The sequence below is a fragment of the Fusarium poae genome, chromosome 4 (assembly GCF_019609905.1).
Source record: "Fusarium poae strain DAOMC 252244 chromosome 4, whole genome shotgun sequence".
NCBI lineage: Eukaryota > Fungi > Ascomycota > Sordariomycetes > Hypocreales > Nectriaceae > Fusarium > Fusarium poae.
The window spans coordinates 786,104-813,444 of record NC_058402.1 but is presented as its reverse complement, the minus strand read 5'-3'; the positions used below and the strand labels follow the sequence as shown (position 1 = coordinate 813,444).

The 27,341-nt window shown below is 48.4% G+C and overlaps 4 protein-coding genes across 4 annotated transcripts; 1 reads left to right on the top strand and 3 right to left on the bottom strand.

Moving 5' to 3' along the window:
* Positions 1 to 1,083: 1,083 nt before the first annotated feature.
* Positions 1,084 to 2,757, bottom strand: FPOAC1_010376 (uncharacterized protein; the record flags this gene model as incomplete). Its single annotated transcript, XM_044854767.1, has 1 exon — positions 1,084 to 2,757. One exon carries the CDS (start codon positions 2,755 to 2,757, stop codon positions 1,084 to 1,086), a length of 1,674 nt encoding a protein of 557 aa, XP_044702080.1.
* A 7,476-nt stretch (positions 2,758 to 10,233) lies between these two features.
* On the top strand, positions 10,234 to 11,227 carry FPOAC1_010375 (uncharacterized protein; the record flags this gene model as incomplete). The annotated part of the gene is made up of 2 exons (XM_044854766.1): positions 10,234 to 10,657; positions 10,746 to 11,227. 2 exons carry the CDS (start codon positions 10,234 to 10,236, stop codon positions 11,225 to 11,227), a joined length of 906 nt encoding a protein of 301 aa, XP_044702079.1.
* A 1,941-nt stretch (positions 11,228 to 13,168) lies between these two features.
* FPOAC1_010374 (uncharacterized protein) lies at positions 13,169 to 15,925 on the bottom strand (the record flags this gene model as incomplete). Its single annotated transcript, XM_044854765.1, has 2 exons — positions 13,169 to 15,346; positions 15,827 to 15,925. The coding sequence occupies 2 exons, from the start codon at positions 15,923 to 15,925 to the stop codon at positions 13,169 to 13,171; spliced, it is 2,277 nt and encodes a 758-aa protein (XP_044702078.1).
* Positions 15,926 to 16,391: 466 nt separating this feature from the next.
* Positions 16,392 to 19,789, bottom strand: FPOAC1_010373 (uncharacterized protein; the record flags this gene model as incomplete). The annotated part of the gene is made up of 7 exons (XM_044854764.1): positions 16,392 to 16,424; positions 16,476 to 16,654; positions 16,725 to 16,878; positions 16,997 to 17,026; positions 17,108 to 17,295; positions 17,552 to 19,291; positions 19,342 to 19,789. 7 exons carry the CDS (start codon positions 19,787 to 19,789, stop codon positions 16,392 to 16,394), a joined length of 2,772 nt encoding a protein of 923 aa, XP_044702077.1.
* Positions 19,790 to 27,341: the final 7,552 nt, after the last annotated feature.

The window sequence follows — 27,341 nt, the reverse complement described above, 5'->3', positions numbered from 1 at the left end:
GGCGATTTCGCTCATGGCCACAGCCTCGGGCGAGGCGAGTTAAGACCGACAGCAGCAGAGACAACAGAACGTGAACACCAGGCGCTTTGAACACGTCAGCTTCGTCCAAAAGTCATCTTGGTAAGCCTAATCTGTCAGCTATGTGGTGGGCAGTTAGTTTTCCCTTTTTATACGACTCATCACTTACTAAAGCAAATGCCTCACTGAAACTGTGCCGTGTATCACCTGTAAATTCATTTACCAGGGCAAAATATCCAGGGGGTAATTAACAAGAAACGCCTTTTGTATAGACTATTATCATTGATGTCCGCTATTAACTCGAGCGCTTTTTAATCCGTCGCAAGAACCAGGGTATCAGGTAGTACAGGCGAAGGGGGAAACAACATTCTGCCATGCAATGAAATTGAAGCCCAATGGCCGAGAGAACTCCGGTTTGTCCCAAATAACTTTTCCAAACAACAAATACACAAATGGGGTAGCTGATTCACAATTCCAATTTGGTATCAACGTGGCCAACGATAAACAGCAACAATAAAGTACAGGAAGATAATGAATAAGCATGAGTGAAGTTTGGGTAGGTTAATGATGCCATCGTAAATGGTCAGAGATATCTGTCATGTGAAAATGCTGCATGCTGGAGTACAGACTGAACCATCGTCTCGGCGACAATGTACTGTTGATAAGAGCAAAGAGACCCATGGGGTATCTGATTGCAGAAGGAAGGGACCAGCCGCGAATTGCTAAAGCAAGTGCTGAGAATGGGAATGAAAGCATGTCTGCAACAGAAAGATACAAGCCTTTGACCACCGCTGCTATAACAAGGAGTACCATGCACGCAAAACAATTCAACGCAAGCAATAAAAGATGCAGCCAAACAAGTAAAGAGAAATGAAGCAAAACAGAGTTACAAATTGCAATAAATTCGTTGGTTGCCCAACAGATGCGTCTTAGAGTTCCACCCGCTAGTCTGCAAATCCAAACCCAAACAGAAAACCTGAACCGCTGCGATATTATATAGTAGGTATCCATCAATTGCAAAATGTAAACGCAAGCTTGCAAATCTCAATATCGAAAATGGCAGCATCAAGGTCTGCGATGCGTGTCTCTTGTTGCCCAGCCGGTTTCCTGTTGTCGAGGCTGAACAGGAACCCACTGTCCCGTTCGCATATCCTGCTCCTGTACACCTGATCCAGGAGGTGGACCAATGGGCCGACCTTCCATTGTTCTCAATGGCGGCAGCCTTTCGCTAGTGGCGGAGGATGCTGCCGATGATGGTCGTGATGGTGCACCGTAACCTGGCATGGGCATCGGTGGCAATTGGCTGGGAGATGCGCTCGGGTGTCCGCTCGTGACGCTCGCAGGAGAATACGGAGGGAGTGAGTACTCGGGATGGTCGTCGGTTCGGCGGCGCTGGTTTGGCCTTTCGTTTGACATTCCTTCACCACCATAGCCCATATGTCCCGATGCCATGGATCCAGTCTCTGCGTACGAGTTGCTCGCTGAAAAGGTGGGACTCGGGGGCCCTGCAGCAAGACCACTTATTGATGGTGTTTGCCCAACAATGTCCCGTAAGCGATTGCGGTCGTCGCGGTAAAAGTCCCGCTGCTGCGTCAACTCTTCAATCCTTATTTCCATCATCCGTCTCTCATCCCGAAGCTCTTGCAATTGTTTCGAGTTTTCCTCCTGCATAATCTTCTTTTTCCTTCGATGTCTCGTTGAAGCCACGGCATTTCGTTGTCTCTTCTCGTCTGCCTTTTTAGACGCATGAGAAAAGTCCATATGAACGGGTATAGGTGTTTCGTTTCCCGGAAGTGTCATGAAGGCTTGTTGTCCTTCTACGCCAAAGAGAGATCCGCCCGTGCCTTGTCTTCGTAGTGTTTCCGACCACAGCGTGGTATTATCGTTTTGGGGTCCAGGGCTAGGGAATGGCCGACCAGCTTGCAAATTAGGAGAATATGAAGTTTGATGGTGTGTTGGAGGCGGTTGCTGGCGGCTTCCCATATGGCTTGGTGGCAAACCAGAGTGAGGAGCTTGAATTCCGGGAGAAGACATCGGTCCCTGGGAATGCAACCTACCAGAGTCTGATAGTGTAGAAGGAGGGCCAGCTGGCATTCCGGACAGATGATGCATAGTCGGGTAGTGGGATCTGGTGTCTTCAGCTGCCATTTCCTCGTAGGGTCGTTTGCCATGCAAAGACGAAGGTTGGCGAGCGTCTGATTCGCGAGACGGGACATGACTGACACTTATGGCTCGAGAATGTTGTGTCGGGCTAGCTCTTTGTCTGGCATTGCCAACTGAAGGAAAAGGATACCCTGTTACAGGTGAGTTGCGTCCTGAGGTAGGGGCCCCAAGAGGTGTCAATGACCCTATGGGTGTACCTGGAAGAGAAACCGATGCAGTTTGCCCGTGCTGGAACGATCTTGTTGTATGGAAGGGTCCAGGGAACGAGCCGGGTGTTTGGGGATGCATCGCAGAGTCAGAAGGACGAGGTGCTGGATGGATAGGACCGTTACCTGCAGAAGGTGATGGTCGGGGCTCTAAGGGGTTGAGGATGTTGTGGACGCCCAGAGTCTTTTGAGGGACTTGCTGCATTCGTTCCTCGCCATTGGTGTATGGGGTATTGCTCCCATCGTGGCGTGCATCGCGATCACCAATATGTGCGTGCCGAGTCGAGGAGGGTGAAACTAGACCTTCTCCCATGGGAGACCTCGAAGAGCGGCCTGGCGCATGTTGAGATGCAGGCTCAGTATGTGACATTGAGGGACCGCTTGTGCTCACCTGGCCACGAGGGCCAGTGCATGGATCTTGCTCGAACTTAGCTATGGATGGTAGTTTATCCTGACTAGCAGTCGCTTTCGTTTGAGGGAAGTCTCGGCAAGGCCAGGTTGGTGTTGATGGTGTGAGTGGTGAGTTGGGAGATGCACCCGTCGAGTCTGTCGCAGCAGAACCTGGTCTGCTCAGAGAAGTTTGCGCCTGCGACCACAGGCTTGTCGATGGAATAGCCAGATTGACTATAGTTCCTGCGGACTAGATGGGAAGATAACCCACACAGTCCTGACTCGAAATAAAAGGGTTGAGGGATAGATCAGGTAAGTCGTATTGACTGCGACCGAAGCAACAACCTTGCCCTTTATGATCAAGCAACTGAAATAACTCGGGGGTTTTCGCCGTATTATCGATTGATGAACAGAAACTAGTGTTCCAACTAGGTTGTGATCAAGCAAATCAGAGTGCGAAGTTCAGGGAAGTTATTATTTCTGGAGCTTAAGCGAACTCGAGAGCACGAAGCTTGACTCAATCTGAGAGAAATTGAGAATGAAGCTGAACCACAAGTGCGGCCGTGAAAGAAGACTGACGGCAGGGATATATGAATGAATGTGCAGGCCAGCCAGCAAATCAAAGACTTGAGAAGCAAGTTCCCACTCTGAATGGCTAATAATGCGTGGCTATGATGAAGCCAAGTTCTCAAGCAATCGTTCCGCCTCGCAACTCAATTACTGGCTCTGCTGTGCCTGGGTCCCACGTCACTTCCGTTGAAGAGGGATCTCGGCTTGTTGAGATGTGGTACAAAGAGCTGGAAGGTGTAGACGCAATATGCGGCTTTGGCTTTGATGGTGCCTTGTCGATGGGTGGGAAGGCTGATAGGAAGTTGTATAGCCAAGTACCAAAGGGCGGTAACAGAGCGAGGGAGGAAGAAGAGTGACAAAGATGAAAGAAGAACAAAAAAGTTCAGGCACAGGAACGGTCTGGTGATGTAAGATGTATGGTCGGCACCACCAACGAGAAAATATCTAGAAGCGAGTCTGTCGTAGATGGGGCTACTGGCCACACTGTGTGGTATTCTTTATTTGCTCTGGTACGAACATGCGAGCCTTGAGCTGGCCCTGGTAGTACGGCGACCTGCCCTTATCAAGCCCCAGAGCTGGTCTGGTCATCTAAAGTCCAAGTTCCACAGTTGCCTTTAGCGAAAGAAGCCGTGGTTAGTTCCCAGACTAGGCTGGGGTTGAGAGCTAGGACCCAACAACGAACAAGCTCTGCTCGAGGTGATGAGATGAATGGGTCATAGTGCCGGGGAGCGTTTTGGCCAGGGGTTGTGAAGACTTAACATGCAGACGCATGTACGGATACAAGCCAGGTCACTGAGATACCCCTGCTCTGTAAACTTCGCAGCCAAGTCCAGCAAGGCTTAGAAGACCGGGGTGTACTAACGGACGGGGAGCTGCCGGTAGGTAGCTTCGCCTTTCATGACAATTTTTTCCCTTCGTTTCTCTTTGCTTTGCGCGGTCGGTTTGCTTCCCATAGAGGTTTTTTCCCCTGTCGGGTACTTTGCGATTTCTGCTACCCCTATTTTAGAAAACAGCAAGAAATCGACGACCCATATGTAGTCCAAGATTAAGCCGCCACGAAGCAATAGACGGAAGGGGAAGCATGCGAGGCCACCAAATCCGCAAAGAAGCAGGCCTCAGTCAACAAAGTTGTGGGATGCCGTGCAGCGTGTCCCAAAGCTAAACTAAGCTCGACACCGCCCATCATTCGACTAGCTTAGAAGCTGGCGGGCTAGTACCCAGGCATCCGGAGCCTAAGGGAAGCTAGAGCGGTCAACGGGAATGCCATGTGTACGTATCCGCAGTAATATGTACGGCAGCCGTGGGCACGGTTGTACCACGATCAGTTCAATGCATCGCTCCCGCGCAAGATCAAGCGCGGCCCGTCTCGCCCAACCCAAGCCCAAGCGTCATACAGTACACTCAATACGTATCTCACTCACTATGTCTTCGATCGAGTTGGAGATGCTAACAGACGCACCGGCCGTTCAGTGAACGACGGGAGCGCAAGGACTTTCGTTGTAGGCACTTAGTCTCTGAGAGAGACGCGAGGTGGGCCGGGCCATTGAATCTTGTGTAAGTGAGTGCAGGACAAAGCATTTGCCAAGCCAGAGATAGAGGCGGTAACGCAAATCCAAAAAGCAATAAGAAAACGGTTTGGAGGAAAAGAGAAAAGAGGCAACAAGAAACTTGTCCATACCGCTATGGTAAACTAGGTACCTCTAGTGCTGTACCTATACTTCAGGGCAACGTGCTAGAGGAACGTGGAAGAGAGCTGAGATGGGACAAAGAAACAAAAGATCGTCGTAGTGCCCCGTGTCCGTGGTTTTGGGTGGTGCGGACCTTGGTCTAGCTAATCTTGGCTAGCCGCTACTACAAGGTCTTGCTTGCTTGCTTGGTTCCTTGAGTAGCGGTTGATTGCGCACTAATTATCTGGTGTAACATTAGTTGATATGTTTTCTTTTCTTTTTTCTCATATTCTCTCTTTCATCAGCAAGAATATGAACTACAGTTCGGTGGTAGTTCACGCTGACGTGGGAAAGGGTTGTAGGCCTTGAACAGGCCACCAATTCGAATATTACTTACAAGCAGTGTCGTTCATGATGACATGGCATTGCATTTGGACTTGCGCACCAAAAGCGGAAAAAACCAGGGCCATGAGACAAGACAGCACTCACTTGCATTGTCTTGCCCCGAGGTGGGTGGGTGAGACCCCAAAAGAGACGTTGGAAGCCAAGGTAGGGATAAGTAGGACAGGGCTGCAGGATGAGGAAGGACAGAGTTTGTTTATACTTACCCCTAGAGTGTGGGTGTGCCTATTCACTCTGACTAAGGTCCATGTTGGTCGTGGTGATGATGAGGATTGACATTGCAGGAATCAAGAAATATGGGAAGAGAAGGCGAAAACAATAGAAACCATTTGATTGAGGTAGATTCTGTGAGGACGGGTGCGTGTGTCTTCAGAGATACCTTAGGCAGCCATGGAACGATTACAGTACCTAAGCTACTTCCCAGGCAAGAGCAACTGGAGAATAGAAACAGCGGGCAGGAGATATCTGCAGCAATTCGAATTTCACCATCATCCACTTCCATGCCCAATACCATCAAGACTCTGCATTCGAGCGTCAAATAATACTATCGTCAGACGTCAATCTTGTTGACACCCTAGTCAACCCTTTGACTTTTCTCTAAACCAAACTTCCACACAATTCGCGCCACGACACGCCACGACACGCGGAAGGGACTTGACTTACCCGTTGTTGACCATTTCCACGATAAATATTGCTAGCTTTCAATTGCTGGCATCGCCAAGACTAAGTAGTCACTGTACCCACGAGTTCCGCTCAGAGAATTAATCTACGTGCTCAGTATGGGCGTCGCGTTACTCAACAAGGTAACTAGCTATAACCTCACTCAAGCTTCCTGCAAAACACTCTCCGACATAACTAATGAGAAAACACGTGAAAGATTGATCTATGGCTGTTTGCCATACTCTGCTTCTCGATCTTAGTTTCCGACAAAAACCCCTGGAGCGGTGATATACGGTACCTTGACCGAGGGGTGTGGGTGCATCGGACGACAGCAACTCTGACGGGTGATGGTGAATTGCATGACCAGGGACCTCTACCGGGGAAGGGACCCTGGTTACCTGGTTAAGAGCTGCAAGGCCCACCCGGGCAGATGCAGCCATCCATGACAGTTGTCTCTAGTGGGGAGACCAATCTGCATTGCGTCGATGCCGGGTTTGTGACTGGCACACTGGCTGGCACAAGCGCCTGTACCGGGGAAGTGGTTGGAGGCTAGCAAGCTTTCACACGATCAAACGCGACATTGCGTACCTGTCGATAATGTCACGCGCAGAGCATGCAGACCAGATCCTACCGCACTATCTGGTATGTAACCGCAAGCTATCACTACCCGTCATTTATGGCTTGCTCTTTCAGCACTGCCGCGGCGAACAAAGTTGTGGATCGTCGCACGAGTTGAACGAATGGCCACAGATCGAACCATAAGGGTTTTCTCCCATCACATCAAAGGCCATAACGACGGCAAAAGAATAGAAGCAAACGATAGGAATTGTCGACATGGCGGTTTCTAAACTTAGATTAGCAATGCGCGGCCGCTTTTAAGAGTCCAGGGATGATGTGACATGGCTGTGACTGTTAATGGGCGGCTCACCATAAGTCTCACAGGAAATGAACTCACGAGAAAGCGAAATGAAGTGGACCAAAGCCACCAAATCTTCAACGACGGGTGGCTTGAACCGTTATCACATCACGCCGTGCCGCAACTGTCTTATTTAACGACACGTTGCGGCACTGAACACCACGGGACGGGGCGTTCTTAGCATTGAGTGGACGCAATGGCGTTTCCACGAAGCAAAGGATCCGACTTGTTCCTTCAACTTGGCCATTATTGGTGTTTTATTGGACCCCAGGTGCGCAATCCGAGCTTAGCCATAATGCCGATGGCGGGGGCATTCCAAATTTTGGATACAATATCATGTCTCGTCCTCAATTTCTAATTTCAGAAACCGGCACATACAATCAAACACAAGAAATGAATTTGTGAGGTGGCGGTCTCCGCAGTGTGGGGGTAGGATTGCTGATGATCCCTCTACGTCTTTCGGACATTGATAATTCCTGCACAGTTACCTTTATGCCAACACTTACACCTTGATGCCTCACGTCTTGTCTTTTGAGACAGTACCTCTGCCCGCACAGAATTTGCAAGGGCAATTCAAGCTACGAGGCTGAAACAAGTTTGCTGTGACGCTACTAGGGTCGGGTTCTTTTGCTTTTCTTTATAACCTTCTCTCAGCTCGAATTAGCTGTCAATTATGCAGTGAGGTAAGGCATCCCATGTTATATCGTCCCCATCCTTTGCCGGCCCGTCCCTAGTTGTCGAATTCTTATTGGTTTTATTATTTATTCTGCCCGCTCACTCACGAAAGCTAATATCGCTGTCTTAATTAGATCCATATTATAAATTAGCCGCTGTTGACGAACTTGTCGCTGTCGAGAAGCTCGATGGTGTTGTCCTCGCTTTCACTGTCGCGTCACGTCACCTACACCCAATGGTACCCTACACTCGAACGTGGCCTTGCATATCTGCTGGGAGTCCAAGTCACTTGCGTGGACAAGGGTGTACACAAAGATGCTCAAATAGCCGTCGAGTTATGGCCTCTTCAAAATTCGGCTCAGCCTCGACAAGTTACCCCCGGTCTAGCAGTGGTGATCATGGGTCTCGACGGCTCCCGTGACCATGAGCGGTCAGGGAAACCAGCCTAGGGTCCGAGCCAGGCAAAACACGGCCGGCCAGCTAATCAACGGGCATCTGTAACTATGGCATGCATTGCGTCCTGCAACTAATTTACCCTGCCATGCTGCCTTTTGTTGTGGTGGTCCAGGATGTGCTGGCAGCGTGGTATTTCCTGAAGCGTTCAGCCCACAACATCAATTACAGTCCGCAGGGGTTACAAATGTAAAGTCAGTACATTGCCACTGAGAATACTTCTATAAGTAAATAATTCTTTATACTATATTTAATAAAAATAAAAATACTATATTATTCCTCTCTCTTAGGTCTATTACTATATAATAGTAGTTTTTATTTTATTATAATAGTATTAAGATAGTTATATTAATAATAAAATATATAGTTACAAAATAAAAGTGGAAATTTACATTTGTAACCCCTGCGGACTGTAGTCACAGTCACGGAGCCGAGGCCTAGACACTCTAGACCCTTCGTGGAGAAGTGCAGCTTGGGCCTGGTTCATGCAGGAGCCCATTGCTGCATCTACACGTACATACGACATGCAGCAGCACAGCACTGATGCATTGATGCAACCGCCGACCAACGGCTGACATGGGCGCCTCAAAACTAGCAAATGCAGCAACGGTGTTGGTCGACACCTGTCACCCAACGGTGCCGTGTCCGCTTCACCCTTTCCAGACAGTGCAGCATCACTGCTGCTACAAGGTAGAGCGGTGTGGGTGGATATGTGTCTCTCTGCATACGTTTCGACCGGTCAAGAGATGTGTGGGAACTGCGGGTTGAGCTGTCTTTTGATGCGTTGTCCTCCCGCGCTACAGTTCATTGCCATGAAGGTGGTGTTGCTGCCCGATGACGACCTAATCATTGATGGCTAGACGAACGATTCGAAAGGTTCACCACTGAAACTATGTTGTTGAACTGAGTGTTTTTTTTTTTCGCAGTCATGCTTCACGTCCCCGCTTGGTAGACAGCCGGTCAATTGGGGAGAAAGCATAATTGACAGCCAGATCGTCGAGAGGAGGCATTTACCTTGACGAATCGTGACCCACCTCAAGATCTGATAAAGCTGGGAAACGTTTCATGGCCATGGGGATGAGTCTCAATGTTTATCCAGGAAAAAGTTCAAGATTGAACAACTCAAGAAAAAAACGCACGTGGGGGGCTAGCCAAAATGATCCTCCCCACGCAGTGAGGTTACAATGTCGCTTGTGGGCAGTGATGCGTAGTACGTATTACCGACTGGCAAACAAAGGCAGGTCATGGCTTCATCATACAGTACAGGGTTTCCGATCTGAAGGACATTTTCAAATATATGTATGAGGGCGGCAATGGCAGTCGTGTTAGATGCTAGACACAATGGCGTCTAAATGCGCAAACCATGCGTGCGTGCTGCAGCCGTGATTAAGACCCAACTACACCGGCACAAGCGCGCAAAGAGATTACGCACAAGACATTTGAGTGCGGCCATCCAATGACATCTCTTGCGGTACTTAGTTGGTCCCGACAGTTTGGGCCACTGCTTCACAAGGCAAGATCGACTGTTACAGCTTGTTGGTCAGAGAACGCCACAGCAAGCCAACATGATGGTCGGACCACTTGATGGCCACCAAATCTCAGTGACATCTCCTTGCATCGCTACACCAGGGAAGAATATGAAGCAAGCATTTACATTAGAGGAGTACAGAGAAATGCAGTACTACGCCTCTGACTTTCTTCGTGTATCGCCCAGACCAGGTACTATGAGGAACCGGGTTACAGGCCCGGCGGCCCCGGGATCGGATCGGAGCATCTGCTATCATCTCCGGACCGAACCGGACAAGTTGGCCAAACGTGAATTTAGCCATCAGTGAACTGCAATTATCCATCGCGTTTTCTTCCTGATTCCATGCCTTTGTAGCATATCTTTAGCTTTCAATCCACGCGGCCAAGCACTTTATGCTGTATTTGCAGCAAAACTCCCCACTCTCGATCTCTATCTGTCCTGACCCGCCTTTCCCCTCAAACATAGAGTCAGTCCATATCATAGACCTCAACCCCGCTATTCATCATAGCTGCCTGCGTTGATCTCTGTGCTCTTTCAACTCAAGCATATACGAATTACTACATAACGCCAGACTCAATTATCACAATGGGCGCCGATATTCAACAATGGACGATAGAGAAGCCTTGGCTTGAGACGCATTGTCTCTTGGGCGAAGGACCTTTCTATGAGAAATCTACCGACACTTTGCGCTTTGTTGACATTCGTAACAAGCGATTACATTACGTCAAGGTCGCCGAGGGCCCTTCGTCTCTCAAAACAGTTCAGTTGGATGTGTGTCCTACTGTGACGGCCAACATTGCCGGCGTCGACCCACAGGAGCGAATCGCTCTGGGCGTCAAGTATGGATTGGCGATTTTTGATGTCAAGAAGGAGACATATGAACTCATCCAACCATTCGAGGAGCCGGCGAATGAGCGTCTGCGTAGTAACGACGGCGGCGTGGACCCTCTCGGCCGGTTCTGGCTTGGAACCATGACAGACTTTGGTCTTGGACCCTTCAAGCCTGAAGGTACGCTACTTTACCCTGGCGTCCTCGTCAAGAAGCAACGGCCACATGGACCTCTTCTTGCCCTTTAATTTCTAACATGATAATCCAGGAGCGGTTTATCTTATGGACTCCAAGTCTCGGGAGGTGAAGCTTCCCGATATGACGATTCCCAACACACCAGGTTGGTCTCCGGATGGGAAAACACTATATGTTACACATTCAAGCGCCAGGGAGATCTTTGCATTCGACTTCGATACTGAATCCGGAGAAATCTCCAACAAGCGAGTCTTCTATACCCATAATGGTTCAGGTGAGCCGGACGGTTTCCGTGTAGATGTTGATGGCTTCATTTGGCATGCCGTTTACGGAGAGGGGCGCGTGATTCGGATCGACCCCAAGACGACTGAGATTGTAGGCGAGGTCAAAGTGCCGACCAAGAACACGACTTGTGTGCAGTTCCTCGGTACTGAACTCGTCATCACAACCGCCGAGGACGACGAGGGCGAGGGAACGAGTCGCGAGTATGGTGGGCATGTGTTCAAGGTTGATGTTGGCATCCAGGGTCTGGAGCTTCACGAGTTCAAGTTATGAGTCTCGCTCGAGCTAGACAATGACCGTCGCTTGTGTCGACTCGACTATGCGCGCTGAGCGGCAAAAGCACAGACCTCGTCAGAGTTGAGGTTTGTCATTGAGTATTGGAGGCTTGAATAACAATTACCCAATCAAGTTGATTACCCCCATCTTCTCTTGTTCTCTTTCCCTTCTTTATGTTGACAGGGTCTGGGCTAAGCCCAAAACCCCTGGAGCGGACCATGCCCCGTCGGCTAGGTCGTTCCATGATACCTGGTTTGTTTGCTCGAATGCTACACAGTGTTTGCCTGCTCGTGTTTGTCCATAATCCATGGAGCACATCCGAGTCATCTTGACACCTCTTGGCCACAACTTGAGACATTGTCGTCTTCCATGGCCTTGGAATTCCCAGCGAAGCGTCTAGAGCGTCACCTGAACAGCAATTCTCGTAAACTATTTCAACTGCCGGCCAAGATCCACAAACTTCCACAAGCGTGTTTCTTACCGACGCGCTTGTTAAATACATGACTCATGTTCATATTCTAACAAACACAGTCTTGCTCACCCTCAGACTACACCGCTGTCAAAAGCCTTGACCGCTCGAAATCTAGCGCCTTTCTTGATCGGAACTTTTCTTCAGACTCGCCTGTTGTTACGTGCATAAGAACGCTATATTCGATGGCTCATACTATAACTGGCAAGGGACCCCCTGGTGACCGGTACAGATGTAAGTTTGAGAATTCGATGCTAGTCCTGTGTCTGTGCCTTTGACGGCTGCATTCATACCGAGCGAGAGTCTGCATTGCATGAGGCTGGGTTTTTCGTTTCCAGGCTCCTTCACAGCAAGTCGGAACAATGAAGGGGGTTTTCACCGACAAGTCAAATTCAGGATCCCTCTCCTTCTCACCGCTTCAATTGAGACTGGACCCCTAGAATATTTAGTCGCTGGAATATTTTGGCACTGACACATGTGCGAATACCCTCTCCGTCCAGTTGTCTCCCCTACCTTTTACCCTGTCTGCGCGTTCATATGACGAACATCGCTTCACCCCTACCTAAACCTCAAAGTGAGATCATATTGCTTTTCCCGACATTTCGTGTAGGTCCCTAGTTGGCTAAACAGGCAACATCCCATCTTGAAACACCCTCGTCAAAAAAAGGCGTCGATCCTGCTCTGGGTTACACCCTGCTCGCCTCACTTATACCACAGCAACAGTGCTGCACTTTTGCTTCCTAGGGGTTATCTCAATCACGTCAGGAAGAATTAATGATGAACCACGCCAGCCCTACATGCATACACTACGTAGTATAAAACTCAAAGTCCGAGAGGGAAGAAGCAAAAAAAAAAAAAGAGAGAGACAAGGGGTCCCTTCATCACCTCTACCCTGACCCCCTTGTCACCGCTTCTCAAACTAAGAGGATTCCTTTTTTTCCCTTTTCTTCCGGCCACCCCCTGGAATCCCAAAACCTGGCGTGAAGTCTGGCAAACCGGGGAAGAGGGGAGCCTGCAGTAGGGCCCGGGGGTGTTTAGACCGGGAAACCGTGGAATCATCCCCGTTGGCTGATTGATTACCTTGACAGGAATGTCTCACTACGTTCGCTGATGTTGGAGTGGCTGCCATCCGCTAAGTTATGCTAGGCCGTTGAACACTGAGGAGTATCTATGTGTTTTGAAGAGAAGAAAGCATCGTGTAGCAGCAGGGTAGCTGCATATCTACATTGATAACATTTCTTACACAACACAACACCATGATATGGTGTTTCATATACAAACCTTTGATACAGTTTGTCTCATCGAGGAGATCGGGATTTAGGATATAAAATAATGCTCTATTGCTTGGTATAAAGTAGGCGTACTGGTACTTATGTTAATTGAAGAATGAAACCTTGCTATGACCTCTCGATCCGTAACTCCCGGTTCAGCTCTGCGTGTCACTAATCCAATCAATCAAGACTCTACTCTCACAATTTTGTTGCTCCTTGCTGCCTCTGGTGTTCTCGTAAGCCCTCTCTCAGATCTGTATTGACTACCAAGTCGTCTTTGCCTTTGAAATGCATCACGACCGTAAGGCCTTCGATGTCGATATCTGTATGAGTATGCGAGCAAAAGGTACCAACTCGTCCGTCTGATAGCGGGCAACCTGTTTCATCTCCGAGTTGATCAACTTGGCTCTTGAGATCCATGTACCGCGCCCGCCAGGCGCACATATGCTTATACGGCATCATGGGTCTTGGGTCATGAATCACAGTTGACATCACAGAGTCTTTGCGCCCTGGATCGTCTTTTTTGACTAGAGGTTGTGGGTTACTCTGCTCCTCCGCTTCTTTATCGTGGAGCTCCTGACGCTTGGCCATGAGCTCCTCGTCACCTTGCCGAGCGAGTGATAACTCAACGTCGGTTACTTTGAGGCGAGGTACCGGTGACTTGAATACAGCACTCTGCTCATTTTCAGCTTTCTTCTGCGAGTCAACCTCGGCAAAAGATTGAGAAGATTTCTCTGCTTGTGGTGATTTGTACTGGTCTGGGTTGCAGTTAATGCAATCCTCCTTCTTGTCCTTTTCGGATACTGGAGTCCGATGGTTTACACTACTCAGTTCTCTCCTCCAGTTCTCTACATGAGAAGGGGTCAGATGTTGATCTGATGGCTGTTCCGCAGACTTGTCGACCTTCCTTAATTGCGTTCTCCATGATGAGATGTTGGTCGTCTCGGCATTCGGCCTTTCAGGATCATCTCGTGGGACTGTTTTGCGTAACATGTGCACTCCAGGCACTGGCTCATCTGGCTCGTTGGCGCGTTTATGAGACCCAGGACTCCCACTATGCGTTTTGGTTGGCAAGGGAGTGTTTTGAACTTGTGGCGTATTCCTTCCATTTTCTTCTGGTGAGGTACCGAGACCTTTGTTAGGTATCTGTGGTGCCGGGGTAGGCTTTGCGCCAGTTGGCCGTGAAGTCAATGATCTCGAATGATGTTCTTGCACGTCACAAGCCTGACCATGACTGCCCAACGCAGGCTTTATCCAATGGGCATCATTATGAGTATTGACATGGGGCTCGTGGGAATTTGGACGTGGGTGTCGATCCCCCTTGTGCTCGTTAAGATTAAGTGGCTTTGATTCAATCTCACCAGGAACTGCCGTGTCTCTGCTTATGCTATGCTTGGTAGTTTCTGTTCCAACGGTCACAGTTTCGTCTTGACTCAGACTATGGTCGGAAGCGGGTTGGCTGTGTATTCTCAGCTTGTAATCGCCCATCCCCGAGCGCCCGTTTAGTCTACGAGGGGGCTTCTCCTCCGTTGCCGAAGAGGGAAGAGTCTTGACGCCAGCTGCTAGGTGCTCCATGATATGTTGTGAGTGATGCAAGTCTTGCCCATGATGATACAGTTGATCAATTTTCGTTTGTAACTTGTGCCGTGATGGTGATTTCGTCACTGCTGGAGCATGCTTCGCTTCATGTTTATCCTTATCCTCGTCAATCATATCCAAGTCGTTGCCTTCGATCACGAGGGCTCCCAAACTGCGTCGAGTAGTACAGCTGATGCTATGCCGGGTCGGGTGATGGCCAGCGTGTGTCGCTCGGCAGCTAGGATCAGAGCACTCTTCCTGTACATGAGAAGCGCGGGGCGATTTGGACATTAGACGATCGGGAACGCAATCGGAGTGCTTGGGTTTTCGTTCCACCTGCACTGATCTCGCTGTAATTGTAGGTTCGGAAGCCTTTTTCGTCGTTCCCCGGTCTGCCATGAAAAAGGGGTTGTTCTTCACGGAGTTGGATATCTCTGTTGGTACTGCAATAGTCTTTTTTCGGACTGGTTTCAGGAGTTCCTGATCAATTTTAGGTATTAGGCGAGATTTCTTTCTGGTTGGACGAGGAGTCTTTGATGTTTCTGGCTCGGATGCGAACCTTGAAGTCTTGCGACGACGGGCTGTGTCCGAAGTAGCCTGTGTAGGCTGGTCGTCTTCGCTTGTAGCATGCTCTTCTCGAGTAGGTAACTCAGGGATCCTGTCTGTATGATGACGTCCCTTGTACGGGGTCGAAAACGTAGGGATACTGTGTTTAGGGACATTGCCAGGAATTTCTCCAGTGCACTTTATACAGGAATCATGGCCGCAGTGTGAGCAGTATCGTTCAAGAGCGAGAGGCTGGCCGCATGAATGACATATCTGCGAGAGTATGGGTCTGTTCTGTGCTATTCGATCTGGTGTACTCGCGCCGCCGTCTGAAAACCATCCAGCGGGCCTGGGTATACTATACTGCTCGAGGATGTCCATTGCATCCTGACATTTCTCTGTCGTGCTTACGGTACGAGACGGATCTGGCGACGCAAAATTCGATGCTAACATAGACTCGGGAGACAGTAACTCTGTGCTAGCTGAATATCTTGGGAGTTGACTCGGGCGAGTTGAAACCTTTCGTCCATGACTGGTTCGGGGTTGAAACCTAGCAACACTCGGCCGTGACGATGGATCTCGAATGTTGGGTCCTCTTGCAACACTCGCTCGTTGGTGTTCCCTCTGCGGTAGTTTCGACGGTTTCTGCCCGGGATCGCTATCTCTCGATACACGACTCTTCCGTCCATCGGTCGCTCGCTGTCCCTAATCGAACGTGATGCTTTTGCGCACTTGCTCAGGAGAGACCGAAGGTCGTTCACTCGCGGCTGGGTTTTCTGTAAGGGCTTGCATTTGACGAACACGTTCACCGACAACGCCTGGAGGTATCATGTCGAGTTGGTATTAGGATTTGACAACTCTTTCTCAAGGCGAACTGCGTACAAAAGGACGTGCGATACTGCTAGAAAAGCAGACGAACGGCCGTTGACGACAGCCCGAATATCAATGAGTCGATAAGGAGTATCGCTACAAAATGCTGGGATGCGTGTCATGTTGTAGGGAGAAGATTTGAGGTCAATCGTGTAGGGTCATCAGTATTAAGGGTTGAGCGCATGTCAAAGTCTGGCCTGGTGTTGCAAATAAGGAAGTCGTGGATATGACTCTGCTCTAACGACGTCACTAAAACCTCCCACCTTACAACAATTCAAGATAAATTAATCACTGATAACAAACGAATAAGAGTGCATTTAGGAGGTAGCACAACCAGGACTGGTATCAATTGTCACAGCTTTCGTGCTAATATGGGTAGAATATTTTGATGTACAAGGGCCTCCGTCACCACAAACTAACTGCACGCTTATTTCACATGAGCAGACAGGGTCTCGAGAACCTATGTATCCGTTAGTGAAGTCAATCGCAAACACATCTCTTAGATACGCACCTCCAACTCGATCTTGGCCTCAGCAATATCCTGCTCGCTTCCGCTGCCGTTGGCGACCTTTTGGGCCTCGGCGATCTGAGCTCGGATGGCCTCAGCGCTGAAGTCCTCAAGGGGGTAGCCCTCGACGGCGTTGATGCTAAGGACGGAGTTGGGCTGAACGGTAGCGAATCCACCAGAAACTAAACAAAAAATTCCATCAGCGATTTGTCCGGACCCTGGCAAAATTGATTGGTGTAATTCAAGACGTACGGAAGAACTGCTTTGTGCCAGCGGACTCCTCGACAACCTCAACCAGACCAGGCTTCAGCTGCTCAATGGAAGGAACGTGGTTGGCGAGGACACCCATCTCTCCAGACTCGGCGGGGATGTTGACCTGGACGACATCGTGGGACTTGTAGACAGACTGCGTGCGGCAATTAGCTCCATGCATCAATTGGCGGCGATGCCATCATGGCAATGGTTCAATTCGGTCGTATCGTGTTCGATCTCGATCCGACTTGTCGCGACGGCGGTGGTCATACCTGGTGAGGGAGGGCAAGGCTCAGCTTGATCTGCGATAACGGTCAGCCGGGTCGGGTTCGTTAAAATCAGTAGCCGGGTCCGGCTTCTTTGGGTCTTGCCTTGTCGGGGACGGCCTCGGCGTAGGTTCTTCGCTGGAGGGGAACTCGGACGGCGGCAGGGCGAGCTCGGAGAGCCGCACGGGCGATGCGGAAAGAGTTCATGATGGGCTGAGCTGGTGGGTGAGGTTGTTGCTTGGGTGAGCTCAAATGAGGTCGGTCGCTGGCACGAATCTTTGCCGGAGCAGCAATTCGCGATTCGGCTAGCGGGAAAATCCGATAAAGTGCTGCACGTGAGTGTCCACGTGACTATATGCCTCGACTTACACCATGAATTCAACATCTACTCACTCACAACTACTTTCAATGTAACCCAGCAAGTATTCATCATGTTTTTAATAACCATGGTCAATTTGAGAAGTTGCAAACACTTTTCAATGGAAATTGAGCAGCCCCACAATCTCTGACCAACGCAAACCGCCCACCATCAAAGACAACACCAGTTCACAACCTATCTACTAAATAGTCTTTGCTCAAACGCTCTCAACATAGAGAGAATTTCATCATGATGTGGCTTATTCTCATATTCGCCAATCACTTCTTTGACGTGCTTCTGGCTGACGTTCCTGGCTGTTGAGTATTCTAGCAAGATCCTCAACAGCTGGATACGACCATCTTCTGCTGCTACACATGCCTCCTGCAGTGGAGTGTCGGCTGGTCCATCGAAATCTATCCGCGATCCACGTTTCAACAGCAATCTGAGACGTTCTTTAATCATGATAATGTCTCTATCGCTTGCTCCCTCAGGGTCCCAAGCATGACGGAACACTCCTGAGAGAAACGCTTGCCGATTACTTTTGGTCTCGCCCAAAACCTCCAGATCCCTGATTGTGACATGCGCATTTGGGTCTGCTCCTTCATTGAGTAGCATTTCCATGTTTTCGGTGCCTTTCTCACCTACTGCTGTCCAAAGAAGTGGGGTACAGTCAGTGCCGGTGACAAGACTTATTGATCTTATGCCTTCAACGTTCTCCATTTTTTCATCTTCGTCATTGTCAATGTCGAAGAGAGGCGAGTCGGTATAAGTATCAATTTCAATTCCTCGTGAGACGAGCTCTTTTACCAACTTGATTCGATGGTCCTCACATTCGCTGTAAGCTTTTAAGCAAAGATGCAGCAAACTGTGGTTGTACTTGAACCGCTTCGAGACCATAGGATCTGCACCTAACGAGAGCAAGAATTTGGCGATTGAAAGGTTGCCGCTGCAGATGGCTTGGTGGAAAGCTGTCAGTCCATTTTCAATGGGAGCGCCCTCTCGGAGAGCAGTTTCGATGACAGGCTTGGGTCGCCAGGCTTGTGGAAGACCTGCGCCTATATAATACAAGATCGTGCGACCATCATAGTCACAGTCAGTTATCTCAACGCCTGGTTTTTTAAGAAGTAGGTCCATCAGCTTCAATGCACCAGGATAACGGCAAGATGCTGAGATATGAAGAGGCGTTTGCCCATTCAAGCCCCGTGCGTTGGGATCAACATCCGCCCGCTGAAGCAAGAGCTCAGCTACCTTACGATCGCCTAGCAAACAAGCGCGATGCAAAGGCGTGAGTCCTTTCTTGTCGTGTATACCGGCGTTCACCCCTGGACGGGCCAGCAGGATATTCATGATTCCAAGACTTTCACTTATATAAGTCCTTGACTCAATGGATGATATCCCTGCTTCTACCTCTTTCCTTTTCCACGCCTGAAACACGATATCGCGACCACGAACAGCCCAGTGAAGTGGTGTCATTCCCTCACCGTCTGGCGATGCCGCATCGACTCCGGGTGATTCGAGCAAAAGCTTTGCAATATCCACTGCACTACGCAGGGCAGCTACATGCAAAGGGGTCCTTCCCATGTCATCCTTTTTCGTTGCATCCACCTCTGGTCGCTGAAGAAGCACCTCAAAGATCGGTAGGTTTCTTAAGTCGACAGCCACATGTAACGGGGTGAGACCATACTCCCCGGTCAAACTTGCGTCAGCCTCCAGATGCTGCAGTAATGACTTGGCAGTTTCAAGGCGTTCAGAAGATACAGCGTTATATATAGGCGTACGTCCAAGCGGGCCACGGACGGAAGCATCTAGATCGTGTCTTGCAAGTATACGCTCTTTAATATGATACTCGTGGTAACCAAGAGCGTAGCGTAGTGTCTCACTGGCTGGTTGGGGTCCTAGAACATTAATCAGGAGGTCGAAGATTTGATCACATTCATCCTTATCTTTAGGTAGTTCGCCTATCAAGGCAGGCATGTCGGGAAAGGTCCAGTACGCTCCCAACCCCTCAATAAGCATCTTTGCAGTGCCGCGTGAAGGGCGTAGGATTTTGTGCCGGCTGGTCCGCATTCACAGAGCCCTATCGAGGGAATGTGAGGGTTGACGCCAATTCCAACTAGGAACTCGAGAATGTCACGATGTCCATTCATTATGGAGTGATGTAGAGGCGTGCCTCTCTGTCCACGTTTTGTTGTCCCAGTCATGTTCAAATTGACTCCATCTTGATGCGCTTTCCTGATGACATCCAGTCGTCCTTCTTCAGCTGCTTGGCAGACAATGATTGCCCGAATCAGGGGGCGAATAATATCATAGAAGTGAGCGTTTGTCTGAGCTAATGGCACTTGCGCTTTCGTTGGTACTTCGGTGTCGTTGATGGTTTCATAGACGTAGAGATCAACAATATGATGGATAACTTCAACGGGTAGTACTTCGATTGGGGCCATGGCGCGAATCGTCATCTGATGACTGTTGGAATGATATTCGCGATTTAATTTATTCGTCCACGTTTTGTCTCTCGTGTTGAAAAGTTCGTTTTTGTCCCAAGACAAAGACTGATGTTGTATGATGAGGTTGAATTACAACGAACCTTACACCCCAAAAGCAAATATACATCCGTACTTATGACGTCTAGAATGATGCAGTTATAATATAATTAGTTTCTTCAAATTTACCCACGCTTTGCATTATTGATATGTATTCTCACATGTTTGCATATGTAATATTTTACTACAGGATCCTATCACTAGTAGCAATTGCAAGAATATTGAATGGACGGTTTAGCTACAGTTCGAAATAGAGCTATATACTGATAAGTATCTAGTATGAAAGAAGCGAGTGCATTCATATGAGATATATGAGATTGGTCTCTTCTTCAGGACAATACAATGCAGCATGATATGTCCTGACACTGAACAAGCCAGGCTCCTGTCGGCATGTATACCTGAAGAGATATTTCCTATCAGATCAGAATACATGGACATACCAGATTCTACTTCAAGTGATTTAGTAATCGAACAATATTCAGAGGTCGGCATTCGTTAAGGGTTGTGTAAAGTTGCAATTCTGGCTTTGGTGGTGTTTCACTTTGAAGCACACTGCAACCCCTATATAATCAGTACACTAGCACTTACTTCACTTAAGTCGGCAATGAAGGCGCTTGACTTATGGTTTGCGGCGTGTTTAGCTGAAGCAACTTTCAGATACATCGTGCTGACAATGGAGTGTTTACCAACACCCGCACCCTCAACTCTTAGCTTTCATTATAAACCTAACTATAGCACGTTTCACTTCAAATTCAGATGCCACGAGATGAGATCCGAATGGCCTAGACAATTTCGACTTTCTTTGTTATGTTGTGGTTGTATGCTTTGTAGCTCTACATCGCGATGGCATGTGAACGTCTATGCGCACTGCGAATATCAGGAGCGGATGATGCCGCCGTTTCGGGATATCACATAATACACAGCGATTAGAGATCAACATTCAGTCATATGATGCAATTACTCTCAATTATTTGGTGTGTTGTACATGGCAATCATCAAGTAAGTGTCTATCTATCCACGGATTGGAGACTACCCTAGACCAGAGGTGCTTCACTCCCCTCCATGACGACAAGATATCGAAAGTTCCAGTTTTGTTTACTACTTGACACAGCAACTATAACCGACCTGGCCCGGATATGGCTCGGGAGACCGGGTTCTTGTTGTTCGGAAACATCATCAAAGAACAAAAAAAGCCAGTTTTACTCTATCCAGCCTTCCGAGGGAACCTTTTTTTGTGTGAGGAGGTAGACATAAACCGGAAAACGAGTCTCGGCAGTCGAGTCGCGTACAAAGTGCCGATCACACCTCGAGGCAGTGAAGTGATGATCTCACACGTCACAGTAGGTTGACTTGAACTTGACTTTTTACTATTGCTTTTTATGCTTTCAGTGGAATTTCGGGCCTTTGAGAGTCCGCTCTCCATGATCCGAGGACCCGAAAACATCCACTGATTCGTATCGTTATCGTCTTGCCAACTTGTACATAGTGGCTCATCAGTTGCCATGTCGTCACGGATCTTCAGTTGTTGTCATCATCAACAACCAGGCGCAGTCAATCAAGTCGTAAACCAAGTCTCAGCCTTCTCTTTTTTTGCTTATGTTGCTGGCCTTATTTTTCTACGACAGCTGCGTAATCTCGTCTTGGCAATTGATTGCGCTCGTCAACTGTGACATTGTACAGGTACAGTATTACACAGTAAGTAGTTAACAGGGCAGTGGGAATAATAACTGTTTTTCTTCTTCACGTCTCTAAGCCCCTGCCAAGACGCGCTGAGCAATGAATTGCATCACACAGTTTCAGCCATATTGTTGTTGACTTGAACCATTTCGGAGGAAATAGGAAAGTCAACAACACATCAACTCGAGCTGTCACAGACTCACTGTCTCTGGCCCCGAATTCCTAAACCATGAATGCAAGCTCCCTCTCCACAAGAGGGCTGAATGCTGAAAAGTGACGACGTCTCCACTGGTGGGCGAGTGAGATTACAGTCCGCGGTGAGACGGCGTGGCTGTTGACATTCTTTGTAAGAAATTGCGATTGACTTTCAATATTACCAGCTTTTGTTACAATGGTCCGCTGGTGAATGACACGAAGTATCGTCAAGTACTGAGGTTAATTTATATCGAGGTTAGCGTACGGAGACAAAGAGAGAGAAAAAATCAAGCCTCTTTTTTCTCTCCTCTCTTTTCAACATTGGTGAAGCTATCCCCTAGTCTAGAAAAGTCTGGACGGTAAAGCAAATTTTCAAGAATCCACAATGGCTTTCAACAGAGCTGGAGCTTGGATCAACAAGGAAGTTTCCGATCCACTCATCAACAAATCTAAAGAAACGAACCGTTGGAACTTTTGAGCCATGCCCGTGTTGCTATTCTCAGCCTTGTATCCGTGGCTCACTTACTAAAATGTTGAGGCATAGCATGGCATCTAAAGGCTGAGAAGCTCAGGCCTCTCGGAGAAAATCAAATCTCTTGGCAAAAAGATCTAGGAGGGCACATATCAAATCCAGTCCCATCCCTGATCGGCAATTTTGACGACAACGTGGATGGACAGACGAGCAAATGGACTAGAAAACCCGTTCTTGTACCGTCATAGACAGCATATCTTGCATGTGGTAGGACGTTTGTTTCCTCTAATTTGTAAACGTGGCTTTTGTTTGGTCTTTGATTCCATCCGGCGGTCGACCGGCTCATGGCTGGATCAATGGAACTGACTAGGACGGATGGGATGGGATGGGGTTGAGTTGAGTTGAGTTCACTCATTTCTCAGTTCTCACTCATGTAAGCCCATGTTCATGGCATCATGCTGTACAACCCATCCCGTGTTCCATCGTGCAGCAGAGCCAGCCCACACCTCCCTTTGCCAGAAAACCGCGCACCTTCTTTCGGTATAAACAGCAATGAGACATTGACTTGACTGGGGTGGGCTTCTTTTTGAGTCGGCCCAGTCGTACAACAACCGGCCGAGACTTGGGTCCAATGTCTGGACGATGCACAAGGATGGAGCACTGTAGTATGCGGGTCAGTATGCGAGCTGCGGGTCAAGATTTAGACGAAGAGTCGAAAAGACCGAGCGAGATGAAGGTATTTAGACCAATGTACCTGCATTCTTGTCAATGTGAATGGATATTTACAGAGACAACCCGCTCTTTGTCTCGGACGTAGCAAGATTCCAAGAGTAAGCTGCCTTGATTGCAGGAGGTTAGTCTCTAAAGATGCATCAAGAATGACCTACTCTATGATATCTTGCTGTGCTATCCCCATAATGCTTAGTGGTATATCGAACAACTTGGTTGTGAGATGTGATTCCACTGCAGCAAACTATGGCGGGCAATCAACTCGTGATCAAGACAGTAGCTTCAAATAGTTGATCATGTTGTTCGTGACTCAGCCCTTAAATTCCAAGAAAGTAGATGAATCAAATCTTCACCGCCAGAATCTCACGATTATTGAGCCCTGTTTTGAGAGTGGGTGGGTTGTGGAAGAAGGATAGTGGACGGACAGTTCTCGAGGGTGAGCTGAGAGGCGCTATTGGGAGCTGCATGAGCCAGAGTAGAGAAAGGCTATCTGAACATTTCCGTATATCCAAAGAGTAAGCAAGAACACTGCATCACAGGCCAAAATGAATGCTATGTTACATGGGGTAAATGGATTTTCAGTTATGCGCTGATAGCGCCTTGCTTGCCTTGTCGGCGTATCCTTTTAGGATGCGGGGTTTGGCTTCAGAACGCGGGGTTAGAGTAAGTACTAACCTACCCAGGCGGACGGGTCAACGTGACGAGGAGCGTCAATCAAGAGGATAATATCAAATATGCGTACCAGTAGTAGACTAGAGAATTGATATCACATCAAGACATGTCCGTTATCGCACAAGTTGAACCAAGGGCCAAGGCAAAGACCGAGACCGAGACCCTCCGAATACCTTTGTCAGGCAAGGGTGGTTGCACTGCCTGTACCTATGCAGTAGCGACAACAGCAGCTACTCCAAAACCGCGGGAAACGACCGAGGCATTTGGCGATCACTAAACAGCGCCAAAATGGGATTAGGTCGTTTCGAGCACCTTCTTTATTTACGATCGTCGCTGTGAAATGAAGTGTACCATATAGCGAGTCAAGAAAGCTCGGATATCTACCAGCTATGACCACATAGAGGACCCTTTCTACAACGTTGTGACATCGTCCGGTGGTTTCAGCACCTCATCCTCATCTCATGGGTAACCAAGATAAGAGTCGGGCAGTTTCAGGGTCCTCTGTGATACCGTCGGCGACGATCCCATTGACATGTTGATAGGCGACTTGACTCAGATTCATGCGCCGACCTAGCGCATAAGACAAAGTCCATCCATGCCAAAACTGTCGTCATCGGGGGATTTCTGGCTTGCATTGCATGGGCTTCTGCAGTAGGAGAAAGAGAGAGCTCACGAGGATGTAAGGAAGTAGGCATTAATTGGTGGATGAAGGAAGGGGTGTTGTTGATGCAGAGACAACAGAACACCCAAAATGGTTAAACGCAACCATCTGCGTGCGTCCCTGAAAGCAAGGGTCGATCGTGGTCGACGCAGACGGATAGAGGCACCAGTAAGAGAGACTCTATCGTAAACGAAACAGGTGATTGTGGGGAAAGTTGAATGTTAATGAGGCGAGCATCTGGATCGATCAATGACACTTGTCTTTTGTTGCTCGCTTCCACGATGTTAGTACTAAGCTACCTACATGGATACTAGCTATGTACCCCCACGGCTTTGGGTTAGCCAAGATTAAAATGAGAAATATTCAGCGCAATAAACCTGATTAACAAAGACGAACAAAGAAGGAGACAAGAGAAATGGAAAAGCACGTTCAAGGCAAAGACAGACAAAAAACCTCATGTTGTATTGTGGTGCATTGTGCATTGTACCATGTAGTACTGTACTAACAAAGGGCGTACGATAAACGAAGGTTTGATTTGATAGACGAGACGACATCAAAAGATCAACAACCCTTCTTGCATCAGTCAGTGACAGTTTGACAGTGGGATGTGGTCCCCTGAAACAAAGCAAGCAATCAGTGTGTCAAATCATGACAATCATCTGAGGATCTGGTTGGCGAAGTGACTGATTGTCAGTCACAAGCCAGTCCGATGATCAACGACAACACAACAGTTGTGCTGTTGTGTTTTGCAATTTGCGGATACATACACCGCCTCTCAAAGAATGAAAGCGGCTGGTGTCTTACAGTTTTGGTCTCAAGTACATACTGTACAATGTTCAGTAAAAAACGGCATTCGACTGGTGGGAAAGATTTCATCTGTGGATCTTACTAGGCCCAAGAATTCTGTGGCGGGTTGCTTCTGGAAAAGAGTATTCGCGGCCGATTATGCGAGCACGAGGCTTGGATCAAGGCAGTGCATAACATCTTCGCACGGTATATTCCAGCGGGCGAGTCGTACTGACTGTTTGGTCATCTACGGTAAGAGTCAGTCAGACTCAGAGTCAGACTCAGGACGGTGTGCCACACAGTAGATCAGGGCAACCTGTTTTCGGTCACTACAACGTGGATCTATTAGAGGCTGGATGCTGACAGGCGCCACTGGTCAATTGAGAAAAAGACCCTGAATAAGTTGCTGTTAGACCTGACTGGACAATTATGTCCAAAGACAGGGGAATGAATCAGAGACAGTATGTACACAGCCCGTAATAGACTACAGTAAAAGCCAAGACCGATATTTTGTCGGTCAGCGCTGGAACCGAAATTGCACCGCGGAATGTGTCTCTTTTCCCTCTTCTCACTCGCTCGCTCGCCTCAAAAATAGGTAAACAGACTCCTCGACGTACAGACCGTAATGTACGTACACGAGAAGCCAATCTCAAGTCGGTCAATGGATCCTTTACGGTTGCTCTATTCCTCGGCAAGGGCTTGGAAAAGCGGACTCTCGACGTCGGAGCATCAGCAGCGGAGCAAGACATGATTTTTTTCAGGGCACGTTTTTCTTTACAGGCTGACGGCAGGGGGAATGATGGATCAATCTAAGCGCTGAAAGGTCTAGCCCAGGAGAAAAAGGGTTAGAAAAAATCCAATCTACCAAAAAAAAAGGGCGCAAAATGTCCATGAACCTGGAATCGTCCAGCTCCTGCTTGGCTTCCATCAGTCAAGAGGGACAAAAAAAAGATGATTGTTCCCACTCACACCTCATTCTCTTGTCATCAATTGGTGATGGCGTACTGTACTCTAAAGTAGAAGCCCTGCCCTGAACCCTCTGACAGACAGTGAGGAACCCATTTTAGTGGGTAGCAGTAAAAAAGACCTCCCAAGTCTTGGATTACAAAAACAAAGAGTCTAAGAGCTATAGTCCAAGGAGCATAAAGTGGTCTACTAATTTCATCTCTTATGCTTCCTGCGGCCAATTTTTCTGATACCCTGAGGCCCATCAGCCATCCAATGTAACAAGCCATGCCTTCTCTTGTTTTTGGTCCGTGCCAGTAAAAAAAATCTTTGACGCTGCAAAAAAGAAGACGAGATCCATTTTTTACCCGCTCCTTGCACGGTAAATCGACGGTCGCTCTACGTCTCTAATTTAGGGGACGGGACCCCCCCAAATCTTAACCCGTTCCTTGTCGTTGGCCTGTCGAGTTGTGCCTTTTTACCTATTTTCTCTTAGTCTAAGTCGCGTCTTTCTTTGTACCGCGAGGTATTCATTCTAGTTCTAGGTAGTCTTGTTGTTTCGTGTCGGATTAATCAAGGCTTACTTAGGTATTTAAAATTCGACTCAAACAAAGGAGGACCCGTGGGATACCGAGTATTTCTTTCGTATTTCTTTCACGGAGCTCCCTTCCTTCTACCGCCCTTCTTTGTAAACGTTGTTTCTCCTTTTTTAACTTCTCACCTGGTCCTTGTCGAGAATCTTTTGTCTCACACCTTGTTCTGTTTCGCTGGAAATACGGATACTACAGAGATACACTGTATTAGACTGTACTGTACCCGTGCCTCGGAGAACGTCATCTGCACCTGTCTTGTCCCCACGCGCAATAACAGCGAACGACACACACACACCCTAACACCCTAGCACCCAGCCAGCCCAGCAGCCCAGCCCAGACACCCACAAGCCAAAGTAGCACAGACGCCACCCTTTCTCAGATTGGGGAATCCTGCAACCTGGAAATCAGCCGCCTCTTCTACTCCTCTTCTAGCCTCTCTTCAAAAGCCCTGTCCGGCCCGGCCCTGCATCTCACTTTAACCCATCGACCTATATCCCATATCAAAGCTCGCTCGTCCGCCGACTTGAAAACATTCTTTGACCAACAACAACCTCTATCACTTTATAGCAGTTGACCATGTTTGTCTCGCTTTTATAGCACCACCGTCCTCAGGGACGCATTTTATAACAAGACTCTTGAAAGTTGCAGCCTTTCACAGCACAGCTTGAGCTACTTCGATACCTCTATACAACTTACACACCCTTCCTCACTTCTTCAACGAAA